This window comes from Mercenaria mercenaria, chromosome 17 (genome assembly GCF_021730395.1).
Source record: "Mercenaria mercenaria strain notata chromosome 17, MADL_Memer_1, whole genome shotgun sequence".
Taxonomy (NCBI): domain Eukaryota; kingdom Metazoa; phylum Mollusca; class Bivalvia; order Venerida; family Veneridae; genus Mercenaria; species Mercenaria mercenaria.
In genome coordinates, this window is record NC_069377.1 from 29113120 (window position 1) to 29139965 (window position 26846).

Sequence of the window (26846 nt, forward strand, 5' to 3'; positions counted from 1 at the left end):
GACAAGTCTATAATTATTGTTTTTGAATAATATCTACCAAGTAGTCTCACATTCCACATGCAATACTCATGGTATAACTTCTACACGTGGGTATAACTTATAATAGCCCTATTGCTAGGCATAAATAACATTTTCTTCGGATTTATTTTCTGTTCTGTATCTTCCAAAATGCGTATCTGATTCATGCATCTGTTGTACGCAATTACCTTCTTGTGGACTAATATATCTTTTCAGACCTACCGGCTGTTTTAAAACATTTTCAGACCTATTGTATGTATATCATTTTCAGACCTTTTGTCTGTGGATCATTTTCAGACTAATTGTCAATTTTCCAGTCTTATTGACTGGGATGCAAGTTGCTATTTATCATACATTTTCAGACTTATTCTCTGTTGTTACATTTTCCTGACCTAATGTCTGGTCTACAACGTTCAAATTATGGTCATGCATTCTCAGACCTGTTGTCTGTTCTGTATTTCCAGATTTATTGTCTGGATGTTCAAAATTAAGATATATTGTATTTTAGATGCAATGCTCCAGATCGATTTCTGGACTACATCCTTCAGACCTATAATGACAATAATTGTCTGTTACGTGTTTTTCCCAGACCTATTTTCTAGAGTATAAACGCAAGACCTATTGTCTGACTTTTGATTTGATTTCTGTTTTCACACTGTTATGCCCACTCGTCCTCTATTTCAGTAATGTCACCACGGAAACTGCAAAAAAACTGAGAAGGGAAAATCATTCAGCTCTTCAAGAAAATAATCAAATGACAAATGTCGGAGAAAATTCTTTCAGTATCAATAAGAGCTCTGCCAGTTCAAAGGAAACAATGCGAACAAGGACTCACCGCTAACGCAAAACCAGCTGGACCAAAAAGTTGCAAAATTAGTACCGGCGGTCACAAAGGGCGTTCTAGAGGTCCCGAAGGAGATAAAGGTTATACTTCATGAAACTGGTCCTGTAGAAAATAGTCCTATTGATCGTCTGTGGCACCCATATGGGAAAATTAGACCCATTGTGAAAATCACCACAAAAGCCGATAATACGTTTGACCAGGTAAATAGGCTGTCGAAACTGTTCGTTAGTTTTCGGCCTACTCCGTATTTCAGGCCGATGTCTAACCCTTCTCCGCCAATGTACCGTTACATTAATACTTTTGATCATATGGATTAAGGGATATTGTTAAGTCTAATTTACAGTGATTGCAAAGATTGATTAGAAAATAGAAACTTAAATGGCTGTTGGTGGTTTAATCAGAATACCATTTATAACGGTTTCTCAACAAACACATTATTATAAAACCAAACAATGACTTTCCAAAAGTAATTCCTACCTTCTTACAACCAGATGGAAACTCGCTTTTATAATACTTTCTTTGATGTTCATGATTATGAAATAAAGATTTTAAGTAGTTTTTCTATGTAATCAAATAACTGCACATTTATTATTATGTCATGAGCGGTGTCCAACTAGATTAGAATTTTATGCCAGCTCGAAGATCGAAATTCAACTTCATAACTTATCGAATTTTGATTCTAAGCTACACCTGAAGATCAAAATACGTCAAATTGCTAAATAGCTTTTAATTTCGGGCCAGCTCAATGATCGAAATTTATAATATTCCAAAAGCCAAATTTCGATCTCGTATTAAATGAACAGCCTGTTCCAAGATTGATATTGAAATGAAAAACGGTCGAATATAGAGCAAGCAATTAGTGTCGAGCCATCTCGAAAATTGTAAAGCTGAATTTTAGTATAATACTTAAACTGCGGTCTGCTCAAGATTCAAAGATTAAAGATCATGCAAGATCGGATATATTGAAATTCAAGTTTTTATGCCCCTGGCATCTACTGATACGGAAAGCATATAATGATTGTCCTGTCCGTCCGTCCGTCCGCCAGTCCGTCCATCCGTACGAGGTTAACTAAATGGGACCGTTTCGTCTAGCATCAATACCCCTTACTAGAATGACTTGATACTAATGCAGATGTAACCTGTGACCATTCCTCATCTTCAGACATCACCTGACCTCAGTTTGACCTAGACGTTGAACTTGACCTCGTTTTGGACTTAGGTTGCTTTGTATCGACAAGGATGCGACCGGGGCATCAAGCGTTTATTGAACACTGCTCCTTGTTAAAACTCTAAATAGCTCGGTATTATATTTCAAGCATGCTCGAATTTTCAAAGCAATCGAATTTAAAACTGGTATTGAGTGTAAAACTATCTTTTAAACAGCCAGCTTCCGGGAAAACCCAGTACTGGTGTCATATGAGAAGTCATGGTCGTGACCCCTTTCACGGATGCTCGAACCCACGACCCCTGGGTTGAGCGGCCGACACATTATTCACTGGACGATCATTCTCCTCAAAATATTGAATTTCGGTCATCCTGCTGGATCTAATTTCAATTCTGCCTCAAAATTCGACGAATTCTTTTTATTTTAATTTCGAATTCCGAGTCTTTGCGGAATTCAATGTAAGCGAAATTTAACATCATCCTTTCAAAATTTGAATTTTAATTTTCTACTTCTAACTTGCCCAAAATATGCCACCTAAAATTTAAACGTTTCTTTTTTAAATTTTGAACTTCGATCCTCAAACTGTTTAAAATTGACTATATTGGCTGTAAACAAATCATATTATGGAGCGTCCACTAATTTATAAATCCTACATGTGTGCTGTTTAGCGGGTGAGAAGATATCAGTCTTTACCGTTAAGGAGCTTAATTCCGTAAGAATTGACGGAAACATACGAGAATGTTCGAGTCTTTCCGATAAGGAAAAGATACCTATAGTCATCTGCAAAATGCTTAAAAAAGACCATTTTCTTCTTCACCTAGAAAACTGAAATTAGTATGAAACAATAGCGAAATGAATATAGATTACTAGGTCATTTGCAAAGGTCTTTAAGCACACATAAGAATCTATTTATTCTTTGTTAAACACAAGAAATTTTAGCAAATTATCCATATTTTACTATATTTCTAATTGTAGATAGACAGACAAAAAGACCATTTTCTTTTAAATTCATTTTTGAAATAAAATATTCATAAGAAAGACAATGCATTGAAAATTATCACGTCGTTTGCAAAGCTAAAATACCTATAATACTTTTTCCATGAATTTTGATAATTTAAAGTAAAGGGCTCCTTCTTTGCGCTTTATAAAATATTTTCACTCGTGTGAAAAATCGATGGGTCTAATTTTCCCATATGGCAGTCAGGTCAGACTGCAACTACTGACATTGTACAGCCCATTGATATGGCAAATATCGGAACAGTGACTGGTAGTGTTAGTGCTAAAAGAAAGGATTCTTGCTCAAAGACGTAAGTCTGATGGTTTCCAGTATATAGAGCAATTAAAAGCGGAACCAGCCCAAAATAAAGTATGGGTTTTTGCTATCGCATTACATGCTTCGACTAAGGACAAGGGTCTTAGCAATCCTCCTTCTCTAGTGTTACTGATTCTACGACGGGATTCTATGCAGAATTTGATGTGACCGTAGTAACAAGTAAATTAGATATCATTCTGCAAGTAATTATCCGGTTGTGCATTTGTGATATGATTACATCTTAATACATCACATTACTGCCTACGGTCAAATAATATAACTTTCATGTTTTCAGTATTAAGTCAGTATTAGATTTTCAGTATAAATTTTGTACATGTGCTATTTCATGAGCCTTAAAATGGTATGTCACCTCCATGTTTAAGTGTTGGGTCATTATTTGTTTATGTATAGGGCGGCTTGACACATAAAGTATGTGCTCTTCACCACTGTACCTATGAGTCGTGCTACATCAAGTTGTAATAATGAAATGAATGAACTAGCACGCAGAAAAGTGCCATTCAAATATTCCACATGAAAATGCAAACACAACTAGCCGTGTCCAACTGTATAAGAACATTTTGGTTAATTCCGACTAGATACTAAAATAGTTTAATACAATAATTTAGCACAACCATTCTAAAGCATCAAATACCACCACAATCCGATAATGTTACAATATGTAATTAATTCAGAATTAACAGTTCCATCAATTCAGTATTCAATATAATATTCAAAATTTATAAAATTATAAAGGTGGGGGTTTACCTACAGCGATCTGCATATATTTAAAGTATTGAAATTAATATTTAAAGTAGCAGTCCTAAGGCAGTGTGTTTCATATATTTTTAAAGTATTAATTGAATAGGAAACAAAAATAAAGCAACATAAGGTGTCATGCATCCTTAGCTAGCACTACAGACACTATCTTTCGGTTCAGCCTGTGCTGGAAAAAAGACCCAAGAATATATGACATTATACATTCCTTGTGAAAATGTAGTGGTGCCTTAAACATGTTTTACTCATGTTTTTACTGAAACTCTCGGCACTCTAATGTCACACATTCAAAATGCAATCAGCACAACAGACATTACTGACTAAGGAGAAGACACAAACAAAGGATAATGGAATATTTAATAAAGTAAAGATTCTATTTATATTGTTTAGTTTTTTAGTGAAGAATGTGCTCATCTTTAAATATTAATTTCAATACTTTAAATATATGCAGATCGCTGTAGGTAAACCCCCACCTTTATAATTTTATAAATTTATTTGTCTGAAAATTAAGGTAAAAATACTGACTGATTAAATTGCAATATAAGAAAGCTTATTCGAGATAAAGGGAGGTAATTCCATAAAAAATATGTAGAATGTAGATGATAAATGTAATGAAGGGAGGTAATAAAATATTGTGAAGTTATTAGTCTTCATTTCTTTGATGAGCTAATTAATTGTTTTACATTTTGGTTTATTAACTACAAGTATGACCTAACATGTGTACCTGTCCTGAAGGAAAATAAAATAGGTTGTTTGATGTCCTTGTACTGTTAAATTGTTCCTGTATTTGTTTACATTCCATGTCTGAATGAAATGAAGAAACAGACTTTAATGAGGATATCCCGGGAAAATACCTAAGTTTATTTTTATATCAGCAAATTTGATGAGATAGTCATTCAGGAGTTGTCTATCCTATTTCCAAAAATGCTATGGGGACTAAATTTCTTGGAGTAAATATCTCTTTTAAAAAATAACACACAGCATTTTAATATTGTATATATATTATCTGATGCACTTAGCAATATATATTTGGAGTCAAAAGGTTAAAAATTCCGGTTTTAATTTTTTAGTTACAATGTCTACATTAAGGACCTAGAATATGTTAATAAAACGTAATGGTCATATTTACCATATACATTTCAAACAAATTTTATTGGCATCATTTTCCTCACAAAAACAAGTGAACAGGTGCAGGAGGGTAGCTGCTTTTTTTACCCTGTACCTGACTTTTACAACATGATTATTATATTAATAATAGATATCTTAGAGTGGATTCTCAACAATGCTGCTAAGCCGTTAAGTATTCCACAGGGGCATGTATCTGGACACTCCTAATCTATGTCTGGGACTGACAACGACCGTGGAGTGGTTTAGAATTGCCTGTCTCAAGACATTCGGGTCATAACTTCTTTTGATAAATCGCTTTATAACATCAGCAAATAACATTGGAAAGCTGCAGTTACACAAATTCTGACGAAGTAATTAAACAACATCCCCATAAAATCAGGTTTTGATATATTTTCACGCAAATGCGCCTTTAGATCACTATAAACTGAATCACCATAGTAAAATTTAGCAAAACACGCAAAATAGAATAAAGATATTTCTTCTGAAGATATTTGTTGTACATGTAATATATTTACTAAGATCATTGAAATCCGCACACTATAAAACTAGAAACTTGAATACCACTGTGCTTTTGTTTGGAGGTACATCCCAGTAGCTACAAAATGACACAGTGGTGTCCAAATTTATCAGGAATAAATTGAATCCACCTGATGAACAAAGACTGGATTAACCATGTAAAGCATATCAACCAGTGTGATCAACCTTCTTAATGCAGGTGTTGAAATATGGAAATGCTAACTCCAGTTATTATGTTCTAACCCATGAATTAGTTAGCACGGACTCCTGAAAGTTATGGATACCTTTGTAATTTCACCGAATTAAAAAAAAAACAAAAAAACAAACAAAAAAACAAAAAAACCAAAAATAATAATATCGAAACATTTTGAAAAACTTTTAGCAGAATTTATTTTACATGAGAAAATAATGAAAATCCTAAATAAAAATGAAAATAATGTTTTTCCTTTTTTGTTATATGTATTTATTTTTTTAAATATATGTCTAGTTGATATCGATAGACAGCATTCCTTGTCTTAAGCAGCATTTTACAAAGACAAGCAGCGTGTTTGTTGCTTGTAGAGAAGAAGTGTATACATGCTGATATACCTGACTGACAAGTTAGTAATATGTCCACGAATTTCAAAGATCTAATAAAACATTAGAACTTTATCTTAGCTCCAGTTTTCTGACAATAAGTTTATTTTTATATTAGTACGTCTATGTTTCTATGAAGTAGTTAACTAAACACAAATTTAAAGAGCCGAACAGAGCAGTAAAACGAACAACCAGTGAATTTTAAGGAAGTGGACCGAAAATTGTAATAAGCAATTCTTGTTTGTTTGTTTGGTTTGGATTTAACGCCGTTTTTTTCAACAGTATTTCAGTTATGTAACGGAGAGCAGTTTACCTAACCAGTGTTCCTGGATTCTGTACCAGTACAAACCTGTTCTGCGAAAGTAACTGCCAACTTCTCCAAATAAATCAGTGGTGGAGGACGAATGATTTCAGACACAAAATCTTTTTATCAAATCGCCACGGAGAACATACGCCTCGACCAGGGCTCGAACTCACGGCTCTGAGATCCGTAGATCTGCACTCTCTATTGAGCTAAGCTGGCGGCGGCAATTCTTGTACGATTGCATAATTATCATCATACGCTACTTCGGCATCCTTCGGTGAAAACAAAGAATTGTTTTTCTCTCGCACCCGGATAATACCGAAATTGCTTAGTATTAAGATGAATAAGTGATAGAACAGAAAACGCCTATTGGCATTATGGATCCACTGCCTTAAATAAATTTCTTAATGCTTCATTATATTTTGTGATATATTTTATAAATTGCTTCAGAGAAGTTGAGTTTTGTTGTTTATCTGAGGAAACATAGGTACCGCAATATTTATCTTTGGTTATTAAGATAGCAGTCAAAACCGCCGCTTTTTGAAGACATACAATATTTCATTGCTTTGAAAAGTCAATGGCGTGAATTGATGTATATAGAGAATAATAGGTTAGTGCCGTAGATGAGAAAGTTTATCTGGCGAGGTGGAGGAAGTTATCGGGTGAGCCAAAGGCGAACCTGATAACGTCCGGAGCCAAGCCAGATAAACTTTCTCCATCTTAGGCATTAACCTATTATTCTATTTATCTTGTCATTACTTCATATTCCGATATTTGTCAATTTATTTTACAAAAATAAGTGTGCGACAATCGCTTTAATAACGTCATATTCGTAATGACGTCACTTATATAATGACGTGATTACCGGCAAAATCGCAATAACTTCTTCGTTGTTTAATAAAAACTCATTATTTGACCACTCATTTTCTTAGTTCGGACATTTCCAACACAATGATGATGGTTTCGTTGCAAAATTTCTTATGACAATAATATCGATCATAAGGTCACATGATCAACTGACCGTATATCACTGGTCACATGATCAACTGACCGTATATCAAGAAAGATATACGGCACCCTGATATCGGGTCGAAAATACTGCAAGTGACAGGATAAACGCAAATAAAGTGGTCTGGAGTTTCTCTCGGTTATATTGCCAGGAATATATCTGTACATCAAGTAAACAGAAACTGCTGAACGACTCTGCTTGTTTGTAAGTGGAATGATAAATTCTTCATCATACAACATGAGGGAATTTTCATGCAAGATACTGTAAATATGAAGCAAACTTGTATATTCTTAACCACAGCAAACTGATAACAAATCAAAAAACTGGTATATACTAAACCACAGAACACAGGGTAATACTTTAATCCAGAAAACAGTTAAATAAGTCGCCATAACAAACACAAACTTTATATTTGAGCAGTTTAGCCAGTTTAGCGAATGTGAAAAAATCAGTCACTACCGTAAGGGCTCTTAGATTCCATAAGAAAATTCGGAAATAAACGAAGATGTTCTTGTAGATAACGAAAAACAATAATATATAGTCATTTTTCAAAACGTTTTAAAAAGTCAATTTTCTTTACCTAGGAAACTGTTGAAGTCTTTCTAAAAGTTTACAGTTAACCCGTCATTTGTTTAAGAAATGATATAATAGACACGCAGCAACAGGCGCCTGCGGACTGTATAGCAGAACAGAACAATCATGTAGTAAAAGGCGTTTATACAAAAAAGACTAGACATGTTACAAAATGAGTTTATGGACTCTGCCTACCAGAGCATAACAGACATGTAGCAACAGGCGCCTACGGACTCTACACACCAGAGCATAAAGGACATGTAGCAGCAGATGCCTAAGACATTATATACCATGTAGTAACAGGTGCTTATAACAAGAGAAAACGCATGTTACAAAATGCACCTACTTACTCTGGATACCTGAGTACAACAGTCAAGCGCTTGAGGACACTACATACTACAACAAAACAGACATGTAGCGACAGGCGCATTTGGACTCTATAAATTATACTTGATCAGACCAATCATGTAGTAACAGACGCGTAACAAATGTTTCAAAGACTCTCTTTACCTAAGCACAACAGACATAATGCAACAGACGCCTGAGGATTGTACATACCATAGTATAAATGTCGTGTAGCAACAGGCACCTAGGATCTATACATACATATCACAACATCACGTACATGGGGCAACAAGTACCCTCTACATACCATAGTATATTAGTCACGTAACATGAGGTGCCTTAGGACTCTTCATATCATAGAATAATAGTCATGTAGCAACAGGCGCCTACAGATACTACTTACTCTACATATCACAGCATAACAGCCATGCAGCAACAGGCGCCTACGGACTCTACATACCACAGCATAACAGACATGTAGCAACGGCGCCTACACACTTAACATACCACAACATAACATACACGCAACAACAGGCGCCTAGGGACGCTACATACCACAGCATAACAGACACACAGCCACATGCGCCTAGGGACTCTACATACCACAGCACAGCAGCCATGTAGCAATAGGCGCCTAAGGTCACTACATACCACAGCATAACAGACATGTAGCAACACGCGCCTACGAACTCTACTTACCGCATCATAATAGCAACAGGTGCCTACGGACGATATAAACCACAGCATAACAGACATATAACAGTAGGCGCCTAGGGTCTCTACATACCAGGACAGAGCATGCATGTAGTAACAGACGCTAATACATAAGCATAACATACATAGAACTAATGCCCATATTGACTCTGCAGACATGAGCATAACAGACATATAGCAACAAGCGTCTACAGGCTCTACAAACAAAGTCATCAATGTTTGCAATCTAAGTATATATATGTAACATTAAAGCCAATATCAGTAATCTCATTCATTATCTAGTTACTTAAGAAAGTGAATATACATGTATAATGTTGCTGAATATGCAATTAATCCACCAGTTGAGAGGTGGACAGTTTATTACGGCCCTTTCTTAAATACACAATTAATTTTATTTATTATCCCCAGCCGATGAAATCGGCAGGGGGAGGGGTATCAAAATGGCATTGTCAGTGCGTGTGTGCGCGCGTGCGTACGACGGTCCGCAGCTATTTCTCAGTAATAGCAGGTAGAATTTCATAAAACTTGAAATAAACTTGAACCAACATACTGCGATGATGCTCTTCAAGTCATTTTTTTATTGCTATTGCCCTTGATTTAATGAAAAATCAACGTCTGCAGCCATTTCTCAGTAACAAGCTGGTAGAATTTCACGAAACTTGAAATAAATATGAACCAACATACTTCGATGATGCCCGTCATTTTTTTTAATTCGTCAATTTTACTTAGAGTTATTGCCCTTGATTTAATGAAAATTTGGAGCCATATTGATAGAATTTCATTACACTTCTTTCATTATTTTCCATGAACATTTATTATAAACATGTGAAGTTGCGACCACACCTGGACACCCCTTTGCCTTGGTCACACACACTCCTCCCGAAAAAATCATTCCTTATTTTAAATTTATTTCAAACCTTCCATGAATATTTATCAACATGCAAAGTTGTACCGTTCCCCCACCTCGCTACTCCAGCCAGTCATGCCCACCATCCCGATCATGCATTCCCCCCATCTCCAACATTTTTTCTTTCATTTTTTATTTTCCATCAATATCTATAATCAACATGTGAAGTTTTGTACCCTTTTGTACCCGACCCCATCCCCCCCCCAATTTTTTTCCATTCCTTTTTAAAAAATATGTTCAAACCTTCAACATCCACACCCATCCCGCTACCAGCAATGTTCAAGATATCTTACTTGATTGTGCTCTCTTGAGGACATCTGTTTTTTTAAGTTCAAATGTACATGTTAAATAGCAACACTTTGCGCCAAATTACACGAAGACAATATTTCGTTCTAGTTACACTTCAAGCTCACATTTCATATAACTCATATAGGTCTGGTGGCGGAGGACGTCCCCAAGTGTCCTTCCGGGCATGGTTTCAGCGATGGGTGGACACCAAAGTACAACCATGGACCTTATATAAAGAATTCTACGCCCACAGCAAGGCTCGAACTAACATCCACATGGAGCAAGTAATCTGAAGTCAGCGACCTTAATCATACGTCCGCAGAGACTTCTAAAGTAAAACTATGTCTTTGCTTGAATGTAGATCTATAAATTGTGACAGAAATATTATATGCGATTGACGCAAAAATAATATTTGTTTGCACTTCATTAGAAATTTTATATAAATAAAAACAGTAATAAAGTTCTGCAGCCGATCATGAAAACACTCTTTTCGTTTCCGTGAGAAACTGAAAAGGCGCTTGATAAATGCAATTGCCATTTCAAAGCAATGGCCATTTCATAATTAGCTCGACTGATAGTAAATTTAGACTACATTTGTGTTTGCTGGGGTAATCTTCTAATTGTTGTCAAATGAAAACAATACATGTAGTTCACTATACTGCTCTGGGACCCAGCACTTCGTTGTTATGAACCAAGACATGCTTTCAATTGTCGTAAATATTTATCACGTGACTGTTCTGTCTGCATCAGGTTTTATTTAGGACAGGCCGTATACGTTTTAAACATTTCAGAACACTACTCCTTTTTTCACGCATGTGCACTCAAAGGAATATGGCCTTGTATCTGTTTAAAACTTGTGCAGAATGTTAGGAGCAGTCAAAGTAATATGAAATAAGTGTAGAACGAGCATCCGCTCTTTTTTTCAAATTTCACATATTGGCATTTCGCCAGAATGAATGATATCAAACCAAGTATTGGTGCAAGGTTAGTAGATAGTTTGCCAGACAAAACATCTGTAATTGATTATAACTGGGCAAAAAGAAACTGTACTGATGCAAACATAAGTGGTCTGGAAATTATGTACTGGATATTCTCTACACTAAATAATTTGGGAGAAAACAAGACTGAAGTTTTATTTGTGTGACATGCAGCGATGAACGCGTTCTTACAGAGGTTGATCATTAAAGCATTTCAACTTGAATCAAGTTGTGAAATTGCAGTTTGAATAGATGCTGCTGCACTTGCGCGAATTTCATTTATTAGTATTATTTGTTTTCGATTTAAATCACCTATATCAGTATATCGTACACGTATGATTTATAAGTTTCGAAGAACATTGAAAACGACATCTAAATGAATAATGAACATATATTGTCTAGAAAATCAACAAATTTAACTAAGGAATTGCACTGTGTGCGTTACTTAAGGCTACATTATTCCAAAGGCATGAGAAAATGAGAAATGCACAATGAGAATGTGCCATGTTTCCCTGGGCAGCATTATGCGTAGGCTAAATTATGCGTACCCATTTTTCCAAAGGCATCAGAATTTTACGTTAAAGAAGGCAACAAAAGTTCCGCCTAAATGCGTCAGAAAGTTTACAGTATTTCGCTTAGTACGGATGAGAATTGGTTAAATAATTAATGAAAATACTCGCAGTATGTCTACAAGCATTTCATTGTAAGCATTTTGTTTTCAAATTTATCTGTGTCTAATTGTCAGATATTTTTTGCACTTTAAAGGTAAAAATTGTATGGATGGCCGGATCGTTTAAATTTAACCATACGTACATAATTAATGACTGAAACATTCATAATAAACAAGGTCATTGATCAAGGGGAAGTAATATCGTATTATCATCTCCATAATTGGTTCAAGAATTTCAAACATGACAAATTCAAAATGTGGCAGAGGCCAGATTATTTTCTATTTAGGTCCGGTACGTTTTCTGAATAAAATCAGTAGATGTATTTTACAGGCTTTTGATATAAAACTGGTTATTTATGATGTTTATAGAAATAAGGCGTTCTTTTGTTGAAAATAAATAAATGCCTGAATCGATTTTCTTGGCTCCATGCAGACTCCATACGTAAAATCTTACCTGAGGCAGTAGATATACGTTTCAGGTCAGTCATTAGCTAGGTTTCAAAATTGGACGTTTTTTCCTCAAAATTTGGTGTTTTGAAACCAAAACGTTACTCGTGTTTAACATAAAAACAACGGAATCAGGAGCAGGATATGTATATGCAATTGATCCGCTCTTCTCTTCCCTGATATTTACAAAATTTGTATCTTTAGGATTTTTGTTCGCACTGGTATCAACGAAATTTGTGGATTTTTCAAGTTTACTGTCCCCTGCCACAATACAGTATTGTCTGGTTTTGTCAATATGTTATTGGCATGTCAGCCGTCATTTTACAATGTTAGCTTTTTGTAAAAAGTTGTCCGCGGTCCGTCTATTATGATATTGTTAAATATGACCAATTCAAAACACCACCAACAACAACAACACCAAAAAAAGCAAAACAAGGAAAATTGCACATGTGGACGCCTTATGTAAATAACTCAGAGTTATGCTAAGGAGTTTTCCATTTTAGCTCAAGCGGTCACTGAGTGCAGCCAAGCACAACAACTTGAATAAATTTACAAGGTGCCACAGATCAAATTTTGTGTATTTCTGAAAATATTTCCAGAGAAGAAGATGTTTAAGATAAGTAAAATTGTTGATTATTCAGGACTCGCGATGGACACCGGACTGTCCACTGACACAAACAGCTCATCCTCAACTCTTAGTTCAGGTGAACTTAAAGCAGCATGACTCTAGATCGTTCGACAACAACAAAAATAATTTTTTTAGATATCTTGAAATAAATGCTATATTTTTTAAGAAGGCTTTAAAGCTTAATTACTGACAAACTTTATGTTACGGAAACACATGAGAATTTGCTATTTTTACTACTTTTTGCGATGAAAATCGAAAAGCGTTTATCACGCTTTTACTCCATGTGAACTGTCTCGATTATAAATATCTATATTTTCAAGTCATTATTCACTACTTCAGCTATAGTGCTGTTGGTTACGACGACGGGAAAATGTCTTTATTGCGGCGGCGGTCCGGGTTCGATTCCCGACGCGGTCATCCTTTTTTCTTGATTTGGAACTTTTAAGATATTTTAGAAACAATTTGAAAGGAAGATTATTTTTAGCCAAATCTGGAGGCATGCTGCTTTAAGTACTTCAATTGCTTACTCTTGATCAGTCTATCAGAAACTGTATGGGAATTTTACAATTTGATGATCAAATAAAACCTTGAACGCGATTCTTTGAAAATTAGATTACGACAGGAAATAAACAAACACAACTGTGGTAAGAGATTAAGAGATGTAAAACACTCAACTGCTACATTGCGCATGTTCGTTTTCCAGAAGAAAAAAAATCTAGCTCGCGTTGTAGCATGAAATGTACCTATTGCGGTGCATCTTAAATATTCGCAGAAAACAGTTATTTCAAGTTCGAAATATACATGTTTTATAGTTGTGGATTTAAATTTCCTGCAAAATACGAGCTAATCTTGAAAATATCACAGTGTGAACCATTTGCTATACTAGAGTGCATATGTAAACAAACTAATATAAACTGATAAACACAGGATAAAACTCATTATCTTTAGTTGTTTTTATTTTCAAATCGAGAAAAAACAGCAAAGACATGACTTTTGTGACACCGACTTTGATTTTACTGTTGATGACGTGTGCCTGGAATGTGGAGGTAAATGCGCTTTTGAAGCGGAGACTCAACACACTTGAGACCAGAGTGAACAGTATAGAAATGCGTGTTAATACCGACAATGAACTGACAAGAAGTACCTTAACTGCCATGAGACAAGATGTCCAAGCCATAAATACCTCTATTATCATTCTTGAAGATCAGGCCTGCGTGTGTTCAAATGTGAGAGATGAAAATGATGGAACAATAAAGCAGAATCTGGGACAGTCTGTTGTTGTTTCCCAACAGAGCAAAACTCTAATCAACAAAGGATTTGTAGATGAGAAGAAATGGGTGAGAAAAAAAGTAAAGATCATTGAAAAAGAAATGCATAAAGTCATCAATCAGGTTGGAAATAATAACGATATGATTGCGGAAACAGTCACAAGAATGCAGGACAAGGAAAATGACCTAGACAGAAAACTGAATGAGGCCATTTCAGAGGTAATGACAAATTGCAGTTCTGAAATCATAAATCAGGTAGGAATAAATAACGATATGACTGCGGAAACAGTCACAAGAATGCATGTCTTGGTTGATAAACTAGACAGGAAATTGGATGAAACCATTTTTGATGTAATGACAAAATACAGAGCTGAAATCAGAAAGAGAGATGAGAAAATTGACGTGCAACAGGTTGAAATAAACGATCTGAAACAGATGGTAGATAAAATGAAAGAAGTGTTAGAGAATCTACCCTGTACTGATGGCTGGACAAAATTTCAATCATTTTGTTACTTATATATTAATGAAAATAAGACCTACGTCTCAGCACGCGAAACATGCCTTAAATTGGGGGCGAGTGTAGCGGATATTCAAAGTTTGTCCGAAAACGAATTTGTTTACAAGTTATGTGGAAACAACGGACATACATGGAATCAAAATTGGAATGAAGGAAACGTGTGGATAGGACTCAGCGATGGAGAAACGGAAGGTGTATGGATATCTGATAGAACTAGAGAAAAGAGTACATACATGTAGGTATAGATGTTCCAAAATAAGCGATTGTTCGTATGTTCATAAATGTCTTCGTGTTAATTTTCTCTTGATGTTGGTATGATATTTTATTTTTATTTTGTAACATCAGCAGGCTATGATCAGTTAAGACATTTAAAAGTCTTGGGATCTTTGAAAAAAGTTCGTTTCCCCAAATGATAGTGTTTGTCATGTTATAGCAGCCCTACTGTATCCTCAGTGCTTTTTAATTGACAGGAACTGGCGACCTGGTGAACCTGGGGGTTCTTCTCACCAAAACTGCCTGATAATGGGATATGTAGCACCGTTTGACCAATGGAATGACTGGCCATGCGACAATACTGATGTACAAGCTCAGTTCGTTTGCAAGAAGGAAGTATAACACAATGTCATGTAAAAGCTTCAGCTGTTGCAAACAGATAACGTCCATTAATTTTGTCTCATGTTACTTATACGCATTTCCGAAGAAAAGTTTAACATGGAACTTTTTGCACCGGTAATTACCTATGAGTCAACCTAATTAATTTCAGTCAAATATTACATACATCTTTCGTCCAAGTTCCAACGTTAGAGATTAGTCCCATAATGAAAAAGTTTCTTAAAAGCTACACTTATTTTATTTATTCAGTTTTCTTATTTTTCATATAAGAGAGTTTATTGTTTATATTGTGATTATAATTTGTGGTTTGTTTACATAAATATTGCAAATTAGTCTATAAACGCATTGTTAAAATCATCATTGTTTTGTTAACACGTAATTCTTATACATGTGTATGAAAATGATAATAAAAAAGTAGAACTCCCCCCCCCCCCCCCCCCCCCCCAAAAAAAAAACCAAAAAACAAACAACTAGATTTTCTTCTTATGTACTTAAATTCATGTTTATAATTGGATGTTAGTTCAACATGTCAGATATTATAAAAATGCTTTAGTTTGCTAAAATGCTTTATATTGATTTTATAAATCAGGTCAGGGTTATGTGGTATAAAAAACAGACAGGAAGCTTCAGCGAAAAAAGAACAGGGTATATTGATAAATTATATTAACTGGCATAAATTAAACATTTTAAGAAGGAAAATGAAAAACAAGCAACTTCACTGAATTCAATGATTGCACAGAAAGCCACTGTTTTTGAAGGCCTCGGTCATTTTCCTTGTTTTCAATGAAAAAGATCCTATCGAAATACTGCACCGTCGAAACTGGTCGGTAGTATCACAATAATGAGTGGATGGCATGCATAAAAAATATTATTGATGATTATTATCAGTATTTAGTTTTATTTTTTCTTGAAATATTATACTGTTTCATTGTCCGAGCTACATTTGAAATTTTACAGGAAAATAAACTTTATTTTGTCCTTTTACGAAAACAGTTTGACTATTGTACATGATGCTTGTAATATTTATGCGCTGATATATATTTAAATGTCATAACTGTTTTATTGATTAAAGGTAATTTTGGCTCATCTGTCCTCTTTTAATCAGATTCAAAGGAGTCACAAGTATTCAATGTATTACAATTATCTGATCCATGTTGAAACTGGAAGCTGGTGTTTTTGTTAAAGATATACCAGATCCAAATTTTATACATGAAAACGTGAACAGTTACAATATCAGAATTTATTTCAATATAAAACCAACAAGTCAAGATTATGTGCATCAATAGTACTGTGCATTATGTTTAACCTTTAGCCTGATGGTGGCAAGTGGTTTTGCCTTTGCGACCAATGCAGATCAGCTTGCACATCTGTGAACTCCTCTTTCAGTAATAAATGGTAGTGCCTTTATGGAATTATGGACGAGTCCATTCTGGAAATTTCAGGGTAAAGGTTAAAACAGTGTACAATTAACTCTCTCATAAATAAATGCACATATGAAGGTGTATCACCACTAAAATCTTGGAAGCTTTTTTACCAAATGACTGTTACCGCATGACATTTATTTATTAATACAGCGCTGTACAGACAATTAACATAATATATTCTAAAATAGTAAAGATAAATACATGTGATGAGGATTTTCTACATCTGAAGTAATTGTCTATAAAATAAATAGTTCAGAGAAAAATGGGCATTTGATATCTATAAGCATGATATGTGTATTTCTTAAAATTCAATTAGCTGCCGTTATCTGATTTAACAATGTAGATAGTATTAATATTAGTAGATTTATTTTGTATATAAGTCTCTTGTAATTCTTTCATAGAATGGTCATATACAATCAGCTTTTTATATCAAATTTTACTATAATATTTTTACTGTATACTGTATATGAAATAAACTGAAATAAACGATAAAAGTCTCTGATATTTTCTGCTTTTTTCAATAGCATAGCTATTAATATACTATATATATCATGTTTGTTTATTTGTTTTAGAATGAAAACGACGGTATTATAATGCAAATTAGTATATAAATGTATAATGTTTTATATTGGCTGTGCCACCGACAGATATTTGAAGTGGATCTTTTAAGTCATACCTAGATATAGATTCCAGTCACTCAAATCATAGAACAATATCTAACTATGTCCTAAAACGTCAGAGTAGAAATACAATAAATGAATAATTTGGGTGAAAAAGAGGTAATAGAACCATTACAATTTCTTACAAAATAATTGTGACCCCAAACTTCTGAAATGCTATTTTGGCGAAATTCTACACAGTATCAGTAAGCAAATGTTTCAAAGAACAGTAACAAGGTTATTTCTTTGTCAACTCCATGCAAAATTAGTAGCAGCGAATGAACTGACTAATGGTATGGAAATAAACAAATACTCGTCATGGCCTTTATGTTACGTAAGTGTGTTGCACGTATTACATTAATCATCAACTGGCTACCGAGTAGTTAAATAATCGCTCAAATCCAGTTTAACTCTTCGTAATGTTATAAGGATATGCTTACAATAAAATGTCATTTTTATAGAGTCTCTGGGACAGCTTTCTTCTATCAAAATATCCTATTTACATTCCGTTGAAGCAAAACTTGGTCCTTATTTTAATACCTTGGATATATTATTTCAGAATTAAAGTCACAGATTTCGGACTGAGATAAAACTACACGAAGATACGATGCGACAGCGCAATAAAACGTGTTGCAAAGACGCAATAATATGATGCAATGGCGCAATTATACGATGCAAAGACGCGAAGATACGGTGCGATGGCGCGATTATATGAAATGAGAAGACGCGAAGATATGGTGAGATGGCGCGATAATACGATGCAAAGACGCGAAGATATGATGCAATGTCGCGATAATACGATGTGTGTTGACGCGAAGAAATGGTGTGAAAGTGCGATAATACGATATGCGAAGACACGAAGATATGGTGCGATGACGCGATAATACGATGCAAAGACGCGAAGATACGGTGCGATGGTGCGATAATACGATATGCAAAGACGCGAAGATATGGTGCGATGGCGCGATAATACGATACGAAAACACGATGTAAAGACGCGATATCAATATCGCACTTTTGCATTGTGCGTCTGCGTTTATGCATCATATAGCAATGTCACCCTTTCATCTAAATGATACGAAAGTGCGATATTAATAATGCACTATCGTTCTTTCGTATTATCACCATTAAGTCGAAGGGACAGCAGAGTACGGAAACGTTTATGGGCCTCGCAATGTCGTGTTAGATAACGCAAATATCGACATATTTTCTCAAGAAATCGACATATTATCACAACAAGTCGATATATTTTATTGACATATTGCATTCACTTTTTCAATGTTTAATCATTTTTAATCGAGATCCGCGTAAGCTGTATTGAAATCTCGACATATTATGTCGATATAAACCACCCCTTTCTTGATTTTCTAACGCAAGTTAACGACTTAACCCGACTATAATTAATCAAAGTCACTTCAATGACAGTGAGCAGGAGCGTAGAAAAGGTGTGTTTAGTTTGGATTCAGTATGTATGCGTGGATCTTGGGTATCGTCGGGCAGATTATACGAGTACACAATGAACATAAAAATAAAATAAAAACGTATAGTATCTCTAGAAAAAAAATGCAGATTCACTGTGTGTAGGCAGTTTACGAGTACTTAGGCAAACGGTCCATTTGCCTTTCTATAAAGGGACTCGGTAAGGCTGCTAGTAATAGCATGACTAAACATTTATTTCTGGTTTACGGCAATTTGTAAGTGCCTTAATGCTACTCGTTGACAGATAGTATGAAGCAGAGAATAACTGCATACACAGTATGGTTTGTCTGTGAACAAATAACATATTACTAGCACATAACACAATTTTATAAATCTTTTCTGAGTGCATTTTTTGTTCAAAAAAGAAACAACAAAAAAATTAAACAGATAAGTTAAATTAAAAAAAAACAGCCTCACAGTAAAATATCTACAGTCTTACTTTCACAACGGATCCGTCAGATGTTGTGAAAGAGGAAAAAAAATGTTTTTTCTATTTTTATGGATTTCATAAACAAACACCAAGAAACTTTTTATATTAAATAACAAAAATGATGTTTTTCATAAAGTAGATCTAGGTTCAACTTGGATTTCGTAAGAAAAAGTAAATATTCAGATTAAAAGAAAATGCATTGCTTATGTTTTATGAATGGATTTCATTTAATAACAACATTTTTTTTTAATTAAATATATAGATATAAGTTTTAATATTTTTATGAAGTACATCTAGAATATAGTTGAATTTTATTAAAAAGTTGATTAAAGGAAAAAGGACAAGATGTTTTATATGAAGTAGATTTAGACTGCTTGGATTTCCTAAAGAATCTGTAGCATTGTATTTGACGGACCAATGTGTATGTATCACTGTTTGCTATCTATGTCACCACACATGGATTAGGAGCTTACATACTATAAGTGGTCAGTTTGAATAGTGTATACTTTTTCATCGATAATTCCTCCATGTTTTATTCATGACAGGAAATATGGAACTTTTTTTTTGTGTACATTCATATATCTTTTTTGTGTTGTCAGAATTCAAGGGAATCATGGTAACGTTACTGTGTTTTTAGGAACCGCTTCTTAACACATCGCGCTCCCAAAAATTGCAAACTAAGTGTTGAATTGTAGTTGTTAAAGTACAACCCAACCTGCCCTACGGTCACTTTATGTTGGCGGTAAGCCAGGCTTCTAGGAACGGCGTCAGTGCTACAGTTCTGAAATAATTTCCAAAATTGCGTTTATTCTACTGCCTAAACTTCCAACTATTTGATTTGTCTTACTAGCATGGTGTTGAAAATGCCCACCCAATATAAGATAAATACTTCGTACGGGCCTTTAAACCCTAATTTCATATTTCAAAAGAGAGCAATTACTATATACAGTTGGTTTAAGTCCAGAACTTGGGTTAGTATATTAGGAAAGGGGCGTTTTATATCGTCATACTATGTCGAAATGTCATAACAGCTTTTGCGTATCTCGAGAAAAAAGATTGTTCTTTTTAAAATGAATGCAATATCTCAATAAGATATATCGACTTGTTGTGACAATATGTTGATTTCTCGCGAAAATATGTCGATATTTGCGTTATCTAACATGACATTGCGAGGCCCATAAACGTTTCCGTAGCAGAGAAATAAAACGATGCGAAAACGCGAAAAGACGAGCAGCAAAAATGCCGTGTTCCAATGGATATGACATTTTTTTCCCACGCTGGAATCAAGGCTTCATTATGTTATCAAACCTGAAAAATGAAACGGAATTGATGTAAAATAGTTACGGTTTCTTACCAGAAAACAAACTCCAAACTTTTCTGCGATACTTCTGCCAGCTAGAACATCAACGTCGCATTTGCTCGTCTATCTGTTTTCTGTCTGTTTATCTTCCAAACAAAACTTAAGCGAGTAGTTCCCTGTTACTTTTCGTAAAGTTTCGTTTATTACTTTAGAAGACATATGGTTTTGCATATGTCGGAACTATAGTTACCAACTCATCATAAAGACATATCATTCGTGAGTTATAAACACAAAATATGAATACACATGACCAAACAGCATAGCAAAATGATGTGAACTTTTGCTTATGCTATTTGATAGAAATGTTTAAGTGGCGGAATGTACGAATAAATACTTACCAATTAGTAAAACATTTTGGATTTAACTGTTTGTGGTAATTGTGCAAGTAAACGAATAAGACCTGACGTAAAAAGTTTCTGAAGCACTCTGATAAATTAGTCTGCATTATTATTTTTTTTGAAAATTAAATTGTGCTTGAAGCACAATAAATGGTGCGGGAGTTGTTAAGGAGCAGGAAAGATAAGTTCTGTTTTCCGTCTGAAACTAATGACTGGCTAATTTATATTGGAACTTCTTCGCCTTAATGAAGGAGAACGAATTGCTTTCATTTGTAAATGCATTTAGTATTATTCATCGGATTGATATTTTGCATCTATAGTGCATTATCAGAATAGAGGCTGTAGAGGCTGGGCACCTGTTTCGATTGCATAATATATGTGACTATCGGATCAGTAACAATATAATGTGTGCTAAAAGAAGTAGATTATTCAAAAGCTTTCTTTAAGTTTTGAACGGTACGGGAATACTCAATACTGCAATAGCCTATGTAGAAGACCCGAAATGACAATCGGTAATTTCCGGTTGACTACGTGTCTTCCGTATGCGATTTCGGCATTTCCGGTAGTTATACTACCAGTTATATTCATGACCGAAGAATTCCGAAATAACAGACAGAAAAAACAGACAAAAATAAGTATTCGCACGGAAACTTCAACAAATTTTAGATGCATTACTTTCACCACAACAAGTTTGAACAGCTAGTAGGCTAGCTGCCTATTTGGCCCCGGACATCGTTTTTACAATATTACTAATAAAGATTTTCAGAATCAATATGGGGTAGATTGTATCTCCAAAGTGAAGTCTACATACCACAGCATATAGACATTGTAACTAAAAAATTAAAACCGGAATTTTTAACATTTTGACTCCAAATATATATTGCTAAGTGCATCAGATAATATATATACAATATTAAAATGCTGTGTGTTATTTTTAAAAGAGATATTTACTCCAAAAAATTTAGTCCCCATAGCATTTTTGGAAATAGGATAGACAACTCCTGAATGACTATCTCATCAAATTTGCTGATATAAAAATAAACTTAGGTATTTTCCAGAGATACCCTTATTAAAGTCTGTTTCTTCATTTCATTCAGACATGGAATGTAAACAAATACAGGAACAATTTAACAGTACAAGGACATCAAACAACCTATTTTATTTTCCTTCAGGACAGGTACACATGTTAGGTCATACTTGTAGTTAATAAACCAAAATGTAAAACAATTAATTAGCTCATCAAAGAAATGAAGACTAATAACTTTACAATATTTTATTACCTCCCTTCATTACATTTATCATCTACATTCTATATATTTTTTATGGAATTACCTCCCTTTATCTCAAATAAGCTTTCTTATATTGCAATTTAATCAGTCAGTATTTTTACCTTAATTTTCAGACAAATAAATTTATATTTTTTTAATCCATGGTAAGATGAAAAGCATAAATTATATTAAAGAATACCATAAAAGCATTTATCACACATGAATGCAAGGTATACACAACAAATAATTTTGAGCCTTGTTGCCAATGACAATGTTGAAAAATATTAAAGCTCAGATGGCATAATAGTGAGATAAAATCTTTTTAAGTTAAGTTAATAATTCCCATATTAACTTATGACTACAAAAATTTAAAGTATGTTGTTATTCCCATTTCAGTCCAACATATCTAAAGAAGTAAAAACTACAAAGACTGTATATCAAATTTTTGAAAATAAAATTCCACCAACATATTTTGTTTTTATTTCTTTTATCTTGATTATGTAGTGTACTTATCTAGAATGATGAGATATTTTGAAATGTATATTTCTTTATTCTCCTGGATGGAAAAAAAATAAAATATATAAACAAAACAACCATTTATACCAACCAAATTGTAAAATACTTAAGTTTCTTTGATGTTAGTAATTATATGTTGAGACATGAAAACAACATAAAATATCAACATAAAATATAACTAAACAAGAAATATCTTTAGAAATGATGGTCGGCGAATTGTAATAAGGAAAGAAGTTTATAAATTTTTCATCTAACATTCATCTTTCATCTAACATTTTTCAAATTGCTAAACTAAACACCGCACTTTAACAATTTAAATGGTTCTCTTTTAATTTTTTTGCAAAGGTTTCGAAGGGTTGCAATTTTGTTTCGTTTATCCTTAGACGAATAATTACAGCAGTAGTTCGATGAAGATTCATGAAGCGGTTCATGAGAAGAGGTCATTAAACGTGTTTATATTTTTAGCTAAATTGGTCCCTATCCCCATTTGTAACAAAATAGCAGGAGACCTTACGATATTGTTACACATCGAGTTTGATAAAAGTCCATTACATTTTAGTGGTTAAGGTTTCGATGGAGGCCTTGAGAAACAAAAATCAAACAACACCAAATCATAGAAAGAAAGAGTTGTTTGACATGAAAATTGAACAGCATGTAAAACATGTATATTACTTTACGAAACAAGTGTCAGTAAACTGATATAAACATTGAATTCCGGAAAAGGGCTGCCTAAAGGGGCTCCACTTCCGGACAGTTAAACGCCTTTAAAAACTCACCATTTTCAAAGAACTGTTACACATGTTCGTTTTGATGCATTTGCAATAGCGTGCGAGTGGTGAAATTTCGCATAACAAGGTGGAACACAGTTTTCAGCAATTGTTTATCTTTATTTCTTTACAAATGGCATTCATTTTCAAAGGGAGACAACTGTTCCTGATTATTTTAAGTACAAATGGCATTCATTTTCAAAGGGAAACAACTTTTTCCGATTATTTTAAGTAATCTTTGAGAAAAGTTGTCTCCCTTTGAAAATGAATGCCATTTGTAAAGAAAAAAAGATAAACAATTGCTGAAAACTATGTTCCACCTTGTTACGTGAAATTTCACCACTGGCACGCTATTGCAAATGCATCAAAACAAACATATGTAACAGTTCTTTGAAAATGGTGAGTTTTTAAAGGCGTTTAACTGTCCGGAAGTGGAGCCCCTTTAGGCAGCCCTTTTCCGGAATTCAATGTTTATATCAGTATACTGACACTTGTTTCGTAAAGTAATATACATGTTTTACATGCTGTTCAATTTTCATGTCAAACAACTCTTTCTTTCTATGATTTGGTGTTGTTTGATTTTTGTTTCTCAAGGCCTCCATCGAAACCTTAATGCGAAGAAAGGCATATCTACTTTTAGCTATAGTGGTCCCTAATAGGGTCCAAGTCCCTATATAAATAAATTTGGAAGAGGACCTTATAATGATTTCTGTTAAATAAGCAAATTTTGACCGCATAAGCAAAGTTTGACCGTAGTTATATCACATAGATAAACTGTATGCAACGTACCTTCATTTCAGTGTAAAATGAGATTCAGTCATTATATAGCATATATATAATGAAACAGATTTCAACTGAGTTCAATACTTGCATACAATACTAAAAATAATATTCATATATAACAAATCAGTCAAATAATTTGTAACAAATATATCAAAGCAAACAAGTACTCATTTTAATATGCAAACTGAATAAGTCACAAAAGCAAGAAACCTTTTCATATACAGACGACAACTGTAACAAGGAAAATCTTTTAAAAAGCACTTCTCTACATAAAAGACTCTTATCACACCCTTATTCATGTGATACGCAGACCGTATTCAGCTCTTTCTTTAATTTGATATATGTTGGTATTTGAACAGGTTTTTATCACATTTATTAAACTTACTTATTATATTGAGATATATCAATATTCTTGCTAAATATACTGAGCCAAAGTTAGCTTTAAAACTGTGAGCAGCGTCGTTTAGGATAAACGCTTTGTCTACATTTCACTCAGCGTTGCACAGTCAACAGAGTGAAAGAAATTGACACTCTCGTCCAATCAGGCAGAGTGTTGCATAAATCTTCCGTTTTGATAAATTATCTATAATGCGTTATCAAGTAGTTTGATTGGCAAACTGAAGTCACGTGGCATAGGAAAACGAAAACGAATTTAGACGGCGTCGCCGAAAAATTGTGGAACATCATATGTAGATTAGATTAGACTGTATTATACAAATATTTATATGAAAATATGTGACAACTCTGGTTAAATAGAATATTAGTTAACTTATGGTAAAATGTTGAACTGCTTTAACATTAATCTACAAGTGATGAATGAGTTCATCTTACCATAACTTTGACATTTAATGTATTATTAAGAAAACTATAACATATAAGAAATGACACACAGACAGTATAAGTTGCTGAATGACTGGGTCAGTCTCCACCACAAATACTATAAAACTTAAAAAGTCCAATTAAATGTGTTTCTTTAAATTAGATTGATCACATTTTAACACTTCTATGAATGCAATTGTTAAATGCTTGCTTCTTACATGCATGCAATAATGGAAATAAAAATGATTTAACAATATATGTATACAGTCTTGTCATGAACACATTCTGTACAGATGATAATACATAGAAAAGTCAACATATTTATTATATGGGTCCATCTCAGTTTACAGCAGGTGCATGGCTGTCTTGCACTTGAATATACATCTTGCAGCACAGTTGGGGTTAATTCCTTTTCACATGACAACACACTTGTAGCACTTCTGGAAATACATATTTAAAACTTTATTACATAAAGAGAATAAAACATGATAGTTTTTAAAACAATTATAACATCATTTTAGACATTTGCAGATATTCTAATCTTAGAAATATATTATCAAGCAGCAAGTCAGGTAACTCTACAAATTGACATTTTGTCTAATTTCAACTTGTCTAAGGAATTACCTGTTTTAAGCAGCAAGATTGTGTTGCTACTTGGCTTGCTGCTTTATTTAAATTTTACATATACTTAGATCAACTAAATGACAAGTTATTTAATAGGACTGTCTGAAAAGATTGCATATTTTATAACATTCAATGAATATATTCAATAAAATGGTGAAAAAAATAAACAGATAAATCTGATGATGTTCATCTATGATCTCACCTAAAAGCTCCAACAACAACCTTCAACCTCTGATTAGTATATGATGTAATAATGATAAACTACCTAAAGTGTTTTTATATAGCATGCAAAAACAATGAACTTGAGAACTGCCAAAACTTCACCTTATGAGTAATATATGTTCACTTTTCCCCTTGTTGAAAGTGTTGTTTTTCTTAAAGCATTTGAAATCATAGATATTATAAGTACAATGCAATCTCTGTAGAGCAACACACTGTGGGATATACAAATATTTTAGTTATTTTGAGGTTGTTGTTCTGGAGAAGTAAATTTGATAGTTATATTTCAGCTTAGGGAAATTCTCATGATGTTGTTATAGAGAGGTTTTTGCTTCAGAGTGAGCTACTCTGGAGAGGTTGTACTGTGAAAATTGCTTCAAACTTCATCTCCTTCAACTGAGCTAAATGAAGAAAAACAACAAAGGATTTTCCAAATTTAGAATTTCCTTGTTTACAATTTGACATTTAATGTTAGGCAACTATGCAGACATATTTTTATGTGACACAATGCCGCCTTTAACTATCTTATTCCAATGAACAAATTGTCAGTCTTGACAAAATCATGTGA

The 26846-nt window shown here is 33.9% G+C and overlaps 1 protein-coding gene across 2 annotated transcripts; it reads left to right on the plus strand.

Annotated features, from left to right (window-relative positions):
• Window positions 1-13820: 13820 nt before the first annotated feature.
• Window positions 13821-17515, plus strand: LOC123536338 (C-type lectin domain family 4 member F-like). 2 transcript variants are annotated; one of them, XM_045319452.2, is made up of 2 exons: window positions 13821-15219; window positions 15451-15583. In XM_045319452.2, exon 1 carries the CDS (start codon window positions 14182-14184, stop codon window positions 15217-15219), a length of 1038 nt encoding a protein of 345 aa, XP_045175387.1. In that variant the 5' UTR covers window positions 13821-14181; the 3' UTR covers window positions 15451-15583. The 2 variants fall into 2 exon arrangements, with proteins under 2 accessions (XP_045175387.1, XP_045175386.1); XM_045319451.2 differs by having other exon boundaries at window positions 13831-15215; window positions 15451-17515.
• The last annotated feature ends 9331 nt before the right edge of the window (window positions 17516-26846 follow it).

Excerpts from the sequence above, each read along its gene's own strand:
- LOC123536338 (XM_045319451.2), top strand. The coding sequence starts at position 14,182 with ATGACTTTTGTGACACCGACTTTGATTTTACTGTTGATGACGTGTGCC. Across the intron at positions 15,216-15,450 it reads AGAGAAAAGAGTACATACAT|GAACTGGCGACCTGGTGAAC; the intron begins GTAGGTATAGAT and ends TTTAATTGACAG.